At 37.4% G+C, this 11,737-nt stretch overlaps 1 protein-coding gene across 3 annotated transcripts in view; it reads right to left on the bottom strand.

The window, feature by feature from the left end:
- Nucleotides 1-2,167: 2,167 nt before the first annotated feature.
- tsnax (translin-associated factor X) overlaps nucleotides 2,168-11,737 on the bottom strand; it is a 28,734-nt gene continuing 19,164 nt past the window's right edge. For all 3 annotated transcript variants that reach the window (XM_053679577.1, XM_053679576.1, XM_017464699.3), the window contains one exon: nucleotides 2,168-2,779. In XM_053679577.1, the coding sequence (XP_053535552.1) occupies nucleotides 2,411-2,779 (369 nt within the window). In that variant the 3' untranslated portion in view covers nucleotides 2,168-2,410. The remainder of the gene's footprint in view (nucleotides 2,780-11,737) is intronic.

Genomic DNA, 11,737 nt, shown 5'->3' with positions numbered 1-11,737 from the left:
GTCCATTTGGAATTTGCAAAAAAAGAAAAAAAAAAAGGGAAAAAAAAGTACCTAAAGGACTCTTTGACTGTGAGAAACAAGATTCTTTGGTGTGATGAAATGAAGATTGAACCTGAGGATGACCTGAAAATGGCTGTCCACTGACGGTCCCCAACCAACCCGACAGAGCTTCAGAGGATCTGCAGAGAAGAATGGCAGAAAATCCCCAAATCCAGGTGTGCAAAGCTTGTTGCATCATACTCAAATAGACTTGAGGCTGTAATCGTTGCCAAAAGTGCTTCAACTAAGTACTGAGTCAGGGGTCAGAATACTTATGACAAGGTGATTTCAGTTTTTTTTTGTGACAAATTTGCAAAGTTATCACAAATCTGGAGTATAGACTGATGTGAAAAAAATAATAATTTACAGCATTTTAGCATAAGGCTGCAACATAAAATGTGAAAAAAATAAGGGGTCTGAATACTTTCTGAATGCACTGCATGTGCTTGATTTAAAAAACAACAACATTCTAATCAGACTATAGTCCAAGTGTGTACAGAGTCAGAAGAATCCCATGTTCCACTGCACAGCAGGTGTTTTTCTGTATCTCTGTATTTCCTGTGTACTAAGTTAGAAGAACCATGTATTTTCTCTGTACAACATTTATTAGACATTCACCGAAAGTGTGTTTCCAATCAAAATCTTTTGAAGCTGGCAAACTAATGTCAAAGATATGACTTCTAAAGAAGAGAATCAGGCTGGGCCTAAAGCCAGAAAATCATTAAGGTTATACCAGGTGAATAAAGGGTGAATTTATTCTGACAGTGCATGCGCCACAAATGTAAGATATCATATAGACATGAATAATTAATTAAGGTGAAGGAGATTGGTTTGTTTTTAGAAAGAAGAGCTTAATACAGATAAGTTTACTGTTTCAGAGAAGTATATAAAGGTATGTTTCTGTGTGTATAATTCAGACGTTCTGCAGACTGTCTCACTTTATTGTTTCAATAAAGATTGATTGCTTTTTGGCATCTACAAATCCTTTTTATCTCTGAAGTGTGTTTTTTTTTTTTTTTTTTTTAAACTTTGGCTGGAAAGATTGTTTCCTGTTAAAAATGTCAGAATGCCAAGATAGTTATATTGTATAACCCCAGCCAAATGAAATGCTAAATCGATAGATTGGGGATAAGAAGATGTGCTTTATGTGAGAGCATATACTTTCTTATGTACTGTGATGCACAGTATTTCTAGGAGTCTGCTGTGTTGTGTGGCTGCTAAGTCCCCTTCTATAAGGCTTGCATCAGAAGAAATGGAAAGCTTTTGCAAGAGTTTTCAACACAGTTAAACAGCTCCTTTAATTGATAATGTTTAGGCCTATTATGTATGTGTGGCCATTAATAACTATAAGGAATATTCCATGTTCTACCACAATTAAAAGGATATGCCTGTATACAGGCTGTTTTAATGTTATTAGTTATTCGAGCCATAATTTATGCTTCAAATGTGGTCCCATGTACAGGTCAGCATCAGATATTAAAAGTGTATCAGCATCAGCAGGGATGTATATTGGAACTTCTTGCTAACTAATAGTATATTTAGGGGTAGCGTCTAAACCAGTGAGGTGAGCACGTGCTGGACATTAACATTTGACTGTTGTTCCCATCCAGTGATAAATGACAGTCCGGTAGGGTAGCAATTCCAGACATGTTTGAATGTTCCTTAAAGAGAATATAAATAAAGTTTCATATCCTACCACGCTGCGATGTTGGTAAATGTCCTCTGAACTTGTTTGGGAATGTTCCTCTAGGACTAAAATAGGACATGTTATGAATGTATATAATGTGCTGGGAGTGTCCTATACTGAACCTAATTAAAATGCCCAAATATGGACATCGCTGACAAGTGTTACAGAAACCTCTTCAGTGTACAGGATAATGCATGATATTTACAGTATACCTCCAAACTTTGTATAACATTCTACAGTCCCAAGTCATATTTGTGTATATTTTGGATATGGGTATCATATCATGACACATCCAGTCAATCTCAAACATAATTATTCATAGGCATCTTACACAGAACACTGTTCAACATAATGTGAAAGAGCCAAAATAAAGATTTAAACTAACATAAAAAATATGCAATTTGTAAAGCAATGGAAAGTGAAGAACAGCTCAGACACCTGTTCAAAACAAGCTTTAATGGCATTTCTTAATATATTAACATGGAGCAGAGTGAAATGTGTCAACATGTGTTGTGACATGCTAAAAACCCAAGATTCATGGTTGAATTACATCATGTTGCAATCAAGGACTTCTAAAATCAAACAATTACAGAAGCAAACATTTTCCCATAACATAATAGATAATGTTAAACCAAAGGCAACATGCATATTTCAGATATAAGCAAAACAGGCCTTCTATACTGCTCAGTCATCTTCCTCCAACACTGCTGCCCTGTTCGAAAAAACATCAGCAAGCATGTGTTTGGGAATCTCTGAACCCCGCACTCTAAGTGTATAGCAGGCATCCTCCACTTTACTGAGGCTCTGTCGGAGAGTATGCAACTTTTTAGAAACCTCATAAGGACCCACATTACCAATATATGAAAAGCCATCGTGGATCTGCCGCAGGAAGTTACTGAGCTCAAAGGGTGTGTCCACATCACCATTTCCAACACTGCTGATGCACATACGCATCAGCTCACCAGTAAGATCAGCCACACCCAGAAGGTAGTCAGTCGGTGTAACTTGGAAAGTCAACACGCAGGCTCCTGGCCACATACCCCTGCTACAAACCTGAACAAAAGAGTAGGTCACATAATGAGCATCTGCACAATGAACAGTACCTAAAGACACCAACATCACACAGTGATCTGCAGATGATTAAGAGAGGAAAATTATGGAGTGAAATCAGAGTTGGCAGAACATTTGAAATAAAATGCGTGATTTGACATTATTGAACACTTTCAATGTGAAAAAGGTATTTCAATATATAGGTTCTGGTGTTTTAAATTTAGGTCTAAAAAATTAAATTTTTAAAAATTTACACTGTACCAAATTGAAATCATAGAAAAAATTCAGGTCTTAGAATTTAGGAAAAATATCTAGAACACTCAGAAAGAGCAAACAAGTTAGGATCTAATCGAACTCAGTCCTGACCTGTCACAATACACCTCTAAGATCAAAAAGAGGGCGATAATGAAGATTATGATATGTTTATGCTTGCTGCTAGCAACAGCTTAGCTGTTTTCAATATTTACTTGTAAGTTTGCCAACTGTATTTCAGTGTGTATAATTAATTACCAATTACTTGTTAAACAGTTGAGGAAAAAGATAAGCCCATAAAGGAAATGTGGTGAAAAATACCTTAATTTAAATGTAGAGTAAAATGAATGAAGGGTATTACAAAACAGCTGTAAGGGAGATAGAGAGAAAATTAGTTAAAAAGTTAGTGCGGTTGCTGTAACCTGGTGGTTCCTTTAAGATTTTTGTGTTTATGATGACGTAGGAGGTCACATGACAATGCCAACATGGCGGATGTAGTATGTCCGGGAATGTAGTCATACTACACACACATACTGATTAATACATACTGTTTCAATGGCTGTACAGTAGGTACTGTCACAGTACACGATTTCAGACTCACCCAAAGTTTCAGTCAATGATTTTAGTGATTGAGGTGAACAACAGTTTTCGGGCACATAAAAACCAGTCATGTGCATGCGATATGAGCGCACAGAACAGTATCCACGAGTAGAAAACCATCCTCGCAAGGGAACATTTCTGTTCCATATGGACAAATGTGGTACTGCAATCATGGGACTGGGATGAGCGGAGGTTTTGAAATAATTCAAATCAAGGGTAATTAAAATAAAAATGCACCGAATACAACAAGGAATCACAAGTTTCACAAACAAACAAACAAGCAATACTGTTAAAGTGGAAAATAACACAGTTATTAGGGACTTCTGAAGCAGCAAAACAAGTGGGTATAGGCTAATATTTATCCTTATGAAGGTACATTCACACACACAGTGATTCTTTTCACTGCAAGTCACCAGTCGTTGCCATGGTAACATGAGTGACGCAACTAGCATTCCACTTTTGACAACGAACGTTTTCTTGCCGCTAAAATTAAATATTCTGGAGGGAGAGTGATCTTATATAAAACTCATCAGTGTATATATGCATCTCATATCCTACGAGATGAAGAGGAAGCAATGTGTGCTCTTTGCCACTGCAGCCAACTATCGGCGGCAAAAGTGCAAGTGCCAATTAGCTTAGCTTGCCTTATGGCCTTAGCGCATTGAAAGCAAAATAATAATAATGAAACACTCAGTTTTTGTTTCAATCGAGCAAAATGCCGGTGTAGCTCTTATCTCAGTAAGTGAGCGTCACCATCAGGGTGTCATTCACTACATGTTTGATGGTGACTGGGCGCTGGACCGCAGCTCTTCGGCCGTGGCCTCTGTGTTTCCTGGATAAAGTGTCCGGTTTGTTCCCAGGTGCCGAAGCAGCAACAAGCCGGACACTTCACCCACGATAGGTGCTACACTGGGATTTTGCTCAATTGCAACAAAAAGTGTGTTTCATTATTATTTATTTTATCTATTTTTTTTGCTTTAAACCCACTAAGATCCTAAGCTAAGCTAATTGGCTACTGCCACTGCTTCTACCTGTGAGCAAGGGTGGCTACGGATCACGTGCACTCTACTGTCTTCACTCCCATTGGTAGTCACTGAACAAAAGTCACTCCAAATTTGCATAAACATTTCTCAACTTTCAAAGTCACTGGCCATGCCTACATGTAGTTGCTGTCGCTCAAAAATCAAATAAATAAAACACATATTGTGTATTTACTCAGGTTGACTTTGTTTTATGTTGCATTTTGTTTGAAGCGTTAAAACTATTTAGTATGAGATATACACAAAAACACAAGAAATCAGAATAGGGCAAATACTTTTTCACAGCACTGTAGCAGTCCCAGGTGCCAGTGTCGAGTTACACAGAACAGACACAGCATAGATTAGCATACTTATAAAGTTTTATGATAATAGCTCAATGCTGGTTGTTTGAAACGCCTGCTGAAAATTTATTGGGTGAAGGTGGTTGTGTTTTTGAAGTAATTTAGTGATGATTAAAAGTCCAGTTACAGATTAGAAGAAAGTCTTTCAAATTTGGTTCAAATCCTAATCATGTACCAATTATGTAAATATTTTATGGAATTCACTGATGATTCAAAATCCAGTTACATATTTGTAGATTGATGTAGCATAATAAAATTTCAGCTCAATTGGACTTTTGGTTCATGAGAATTGAACTCCAACTGCTATGGATATGAAAAGATGAAAAGCACCAAATTAAGTGATACTGCATCGGCTGCTAATTCTGTAGGTCCATCTCTGAAACTACCATTCAAGTTTCATGACAATAACTTAAAAGGTACACTACGTAACTTTTGGCCCTCCAGCTGTTAAAAAAAAAACTGAATGAATTTTGCGTAAGAACAATGTGCTTGGTTGTGCTTCGGCTTTACGTGTCTGTTCGGCTGAATATGGTTCGCGGCACCGGTGAACACATGGAACTCCAAAAAGATGTCATCTGAGCATCTAAGTGAGTGCCACATTTATGCTTTTGTTTTGACTAGGGGCGTAACCTGGCCTGGGCATTATACCCCGAAATAATTATCCACTTGGAGCGGATTGTCACTACGTAACTGAACATCAGTAAAAGAAGATTGCGGTGTTGTAATCTAATAACTTCAGTGAACAGAGGTGAGGCCAATCAGAAAGCGTTTTACAGGAAAATACGTGGAAATACTTGTGTCTTATTGGCTGACAGCACTCAATTCTGCCAAACGCTAGCTCACATGGTCAGTGTGAGGGAAAATGGATACAAGCTTCTTTTTTTTTTAACCAGTAAAGGGGTTGAAACTGAAATACTAACATCCTCTCATGCTGAGCAGGAAAACAAGGTGTGTAAATGTCTATATGAGTTCCAGAGTTCCAGTTTATGTGAACATGATATGAGCAGAGCATTTGGAAAGATAATGTACTTTGCATGGCACTGTTTCACCTAAACCCATAGCTTAGTTAGCCTCCCCCTGGCTAGTGACACCAAACAAGTCTAGTTAGAAAAGTTTTATATTTTATCGGCTGGTAGTCCTATAAACAGTGATAATACCCAAGGCAAGTTTTATGATAAATCCAACTTTTCTGTCATAAATTGACAGCTAAGTTACCTCAGCTTCCACAAAACAAAACTTAGGCTACTAGCTGAGCTGGAAAAAAAAATGCTGGATAAGAATCAGCCCCGGATGATTAACAGTCCAGCTAACACCCCTGGTTTTGACAATTTGGAAACACTGATGTTTTTAAATTAATTACGTTAGAAAAGTTGTTAACCTAAGGACTGCTAGTCTGATAAGGTCAAATGTGGTACAGGTGGTGGCAGATATGTTTTACTTGGTGTAGAAGTGAATTGTTCTCTCTCATAACTAAAAATGACAGAGATTATCCTACTGTTCATAAAATATTCACTAGTAGGCTCAAGAGAACCAGTTTAAATGGAAAGGGTGGCAAGATGGCAAACTGAATAATTAGACAGCTGAAAAAGTTAATTTAGCTACCCATTAGGTTTATAATTTGCATGGTCCTTCTTTGAAAATAAAATCCAGCACTGCACAATAACAGCCCATACAGAAATCACCCTTTACAATAAAAAATGCTTCACATTTAGGATTTCAACTTTTTTTCCCCTTGTATTTACATGTATATGTGTTAAACAACATAAAACATAGAACCTTTTGTATCAGGCCACCCAATTTTTAAGTAAAAGTATAGGAACAGATAAGTTTTGAAGTAAATTAAAGTAAAAAAAACAAAAACAAACAAACAAAAATACTTGGTTGCTTATCATTTGCTTGCAATAACTGTTTGTTTGGGGGCTTCTCCCGTCAGTGTCCTCTTCAGGAGGTGAAATACATGCTCAGTTGGGTTAAGGACTGGTGATTGACTTGGTTAGTCCAAAACCTTCCACTTTTTCCCCTGATAAAGTCCTTTGTTGATTTGGCAGTGTTTTTTTGGATCATTTTGTTGATGCATGATAAAGTTCCTTCAGATTCATTTGGATGTCTCTCTGTAAATTGGCAGACAAAATGTTCCTGTAAACGTCTGAAATCATTCTGCTGCTACCATCATGAGATACATCAATAAAGATTGATGAGCCTGTTCCAGAAGCAACTATGCAAGCCCAAGCCATGAGACTACCGTCATCATGTTTTTCAGATGAGCTTGTATGTTTTGGATTGTGATCAAATCCTTTCTTTCTCCACACTTTGGTCTTTCCATCACTTTGGTAGAGATTAGTCTTGGTTCCAGAACTTTTGTGGCACATCTCTGTATTTCTATGCGAATTCCAATCTGGTTTTCCGATTCTTACTGCTGATTAGTGGATTGCAGCTTGTGGTATGGCTTATTTCTGCTCTCAAAGTCTTCTTCGAGCAGTGGATTTTGATAAATACCAACAACTACATATAAATACCAGGAAATAAAAGCTGAAATTCAAAACTCTCTTCTCATATTCATTGTTTGATCTCAAACTCAAATGTCTTCAGTCTACAGTAGAAACTAATTAATTGGCCTTGCCATTACAATAGTTTCAGAGAGGTCTGTATTTGCCTCTCTGCCATCTGGCAGAAGGCTCTGCAGCATCCTGTCAAGGACTGCCAGGCGGGGTACTAGCTTTTACCACAAGGGTATCAGACGCGAACACTGAACTACCCTTTCCTACACACATCACCCTGGGATCCAAATAACTCCCTCAGCCTACTGCACAGACACATTTACTCAATAATGAAGCACAGGCCATGTTGTTCCTTACTACACTGGGGCACTGTTTACAGTACACCGACATTTTGATTTGTTACAGCTCTGCACTGTCACTTTAGATGTCATTCATCTCACAGTTTTTTAGTTTTGTTTTATTTTTTTAACAAGCATTATTACACTGACACTTGTACTTATGCTCTGCTGGCCGTCTTTGTATACACCCTGATTGTTTCCAATACCACCTCCCTGCATGTTTCCTATTCCCATTGCACTTTATTTATGTCATGTCAGCATTGTGTACATCCTACATGTATCTTGCACCTTGGGTCACGATTGGACAGTGCATGTATGAATTATAACAACTTCCTGCTTCTTGGTGAAAACATAGAAATTTGTGAGACCGCCAAGCCCACACCGTGCAGCCAAAACTCAAAAGCTTCACAATTTAGCATCAGCAAGGTCTTTAGGTTAGACTGACCGATGTCGATCTGATGAAATCTCTGGGAGGAAATCGTTAAAGAATGAGGCCTGGAAATGGCAAAATCTGAGCAACAGTTTTAGAGAGTAGTCAAAATGGCTGACTTCCTGTTGACTTTAGGGCATGAGTTCAAGAGACTGTTTTGTACGTATTGGCAGATTACATAGTTTTCCCGAATTTCGTACATGTACGTGAAACGTAGCGCGAGGCGCATATCATTTAAATTTTGTAGGTGGCGCTATCGAGCCATTTTGCCACACTAGTTAAATGACCAAATAAATGTTTAATTTTGCCATACTTCAATAAGTGTGCCAAATATCCTGTTTTCGAGCATTCCAAAGGTGTCAAATGTGCATTTAAAACTTAGGGGGCGCTATGGAGCTGATGAGGCACACCTATGATAAAATGAAACATCCCATCAATTGTCGTAAGACAAATGCATATGTCAAGTTTCATGGATTTTTAACCATCTTAAGTCTCTCAAAACACTGCGGGAAACTTTGAAAATCCAATATTTCATCCAACATGGTCGACTTCCTGTTGGGCGGAGTCAGATAAAACCATGTGAACTTTGTCGACTTGATGAGAGCAATGACTATGGTAAATCTCGTGCACATCGGCGCAACTTCATCCCGACCATTGCCTGCATTCGGGTATGCCCAAGTCTTACATAACTATTACATTTTCACTGGTTCTGATGTGCCTGCCAAGTTTCGTGAGTTTTCGGGTATGTTTAGGCCCTTAAAATCACACGAATGCATGAAAAAAAATAAAAATAAAAATCATTAAAGCTGCAAGCAGCGATAAAAGGGCCCTCGCACCCGGATGCACGTTGGGTCTGCTCTGCCAGGGGCACTCCGTTCCATTTTTTTAAGCACTTTATCGCATTTATATTTTTTTAGGACTGTATCATGATGTAAAACGTAATTTCCTGTTGCCAGCAGGTGGTGCTATGACTATAACTGAATATTGGCATGTAGATGTCTTCAGGCCACCCTGTCCAGGGTGTACCCCACCTTGTGCCAGATGCTCCCTGGGATAGGCTCCAGTTTCCCCGTGACCCTGAAAAGGATAAACGGTATAGAAGATGGATGGATGGATGGATGGATGGATGTCTTCAGGCCAGAATTAGTATAAAACATATACAGTTTGGTGCAGATTGAACACTGTGGGGTCCAAGCAGAGTTATAAAAACACTGTGTTTATTAACAGTAATAGCACGCTTTAGCACTTAGCTAAGTGTTGTTAACATGTTCTAACATGTTTCTAGCATGTTGCTAACATGTTTAGAAATTGCTGGCATATTTTTATATGTTGCTAGGAATACATTAGTGTTTAACATGTCAATTCCTGTTGCCAGCAGGTGGCGGTATAATGACTGAATATTGGTATGTAGATTTCTTCAGGGCAGGATTTGTATCAAATATGTGAAGTTTGGTGCAGATTGAATATTGAGTGTCTGAGTTAGTGTAAATCATGTCATGTTCTATTGGCAGTAGGTGGCGCTATGACTGTAACTGAATATTGGCATGTATATAGCCTCAGGCCAGGTTTTGTACAAAACATTTGAAGTTTGGTGCAGATTGAACATTGTATGTCTTAGTTAGTGTAAAACATGACAGTTCATGTTGCCAGCAGGTGCCACTATGACTATAACTGAATATTGGCATGTAAATGTCTTCAGGCCAGAATTAGTATAAAACTTACATGTTGTTAGGAGTGTGTCACGATGTAAAATGTATCATTTTCTGCTGCAAGAAGGTGGCACTATGACTATAACTGAATCTTGGCATGTAGATGTCTTCAGGCCGGGACCTTTATCAAACAATTGAAGTTTGGAGCAGATTTGACATTTTGTGTTTGAGTTATAACAACTTCCTTTTTTGTGGCGAAACATCGAAATCTGTGAGAGTGTCACGCCCACGCCATGCAGTGAAACCTCAAAAGATTTGCAATTTAGCATTGTCAGTGCCTTTAGATGAGACTGACTAAATATGATGCCGATCTGATAAAAGCTCTAGGAGGAGTACATTAAAGTACAAGGCCTGGAAATGGCAAAAAAATGGAGCAAAAATTTAAGAGAAAAATCTAAATAATAATAAACACCAGTGGACACCGGAGGCGCGGCACCTTCGGTGCTCGGGCCCTAATAATAATAATAGCCACAAGCGGCGATCTGTGGGGTCCAAGCAGTGATCTGTGGGGTCCAAGCAGCCTTAGCAAACATTAGCGCCAGTGCACAGTGCACACGGCACAGTGCACACGGCAATGTATGCAAAACAATAAAGTGCCATACATGAGCATACTTGTGAAGTTTTGTGATGATACCTTAATGCTAGTTGTCTGAAATGCCTGTTGAAAGCTGATTGGCTGAAGACAGCTGTGTTTTTTTTTTTTAAGTAAATCCCTCATGATTAAAAATTCAGTTACAGATGACCACATTGATGCCGCACACAAAATTTCTCAGAAATAGCATTAAACATATCTCCACCCCTTTTCAATGGTTATGCTCCAAACTATGCATATGATTTAGTAATCCTTAGATAGGTCATCATCATAACTCCAATTACAGATTAACATAATTATGCACCATACAAATTCCAGCTCTATCAGTCTTACGGTTCTTGAGAAAGTTATCTGACCTAGCCCCAGCCTCTAAGAATGACCAGACCCCAAACTTCACACTGGAGGCACTACAGTTCTGCAGTCTGCGAACTGTTTACAATCTGCTGCTGGGAATAAAAATTAAAAAAAAAATTGGTAAGGATGCGTATAAAATATTGTACTTTATTATTTTTAAAAAAGTCTGCTGTAGAAATTTCCAAGCCATTAACCTACTTTTACTGAAACACACTTTAAATATATACTATAAAATAAAATAATAATAAAATTAATAAATTAATAAATTAATAAAATAAGTTAATTAATAAATAATTAATAAATTAATTAATAAATTAATAAAATAAGTAAATGCAGCAATAAATATATGAATGTAAATATACTGTGAAATAATTAAATATATACATAAAATTGAACATTATAATATATTTTTAATACAATACTTTTTTCCACAATAACTGACTTTTAAGTTCCTTTTTATTTCAAAATATCTTTGGAGATTTAAGAATTCAATTGGGGAAAATTCCTTTTTATATACTAGCTCTACAGTATGGAACGATTTACCATCTTTTATAAAGCAGATACAAGTTGAAGGTGTCTTTAGAAAGGCAGTAAAAAGATGGCTTTTATATAATTGACCTACATAGTGTTAAAATAGTGACCTATTTTTCCATTTTTAAAATTTTTGAGTTTATTATCCTTGGCAGTTTTAAAATGTATGGATGGTTTATATGGTGGCTTTCTTGTACGATTTAAAACTGTGTCAAATAAAGCAACAACAATAACAAAAAATAAGTTTACTTTCAGAACAGATTTTTTCAAACCTAA

The sequence above is a fragment of the Ictalurus punctatus genome, chromosome 3 (assembly GCF_001660625.3).
Source record: "Ictalurus punctatus breed USDA103 chromosome 3, Coco_2.0, whole genome shotgun sequence".
NCBI classification, from domain to species: Eukaryota; Metazoa; Chordata; class Actinopteri; order Siluriformes; family Ictaluridae; genus Ictalurus; species Ictalurus punctatus.
The sequence above is the reverse complement of the archived record's forward strand: the minus strand, read 5'-3'. Positions and strand labels throughout refer to the sequence as shown.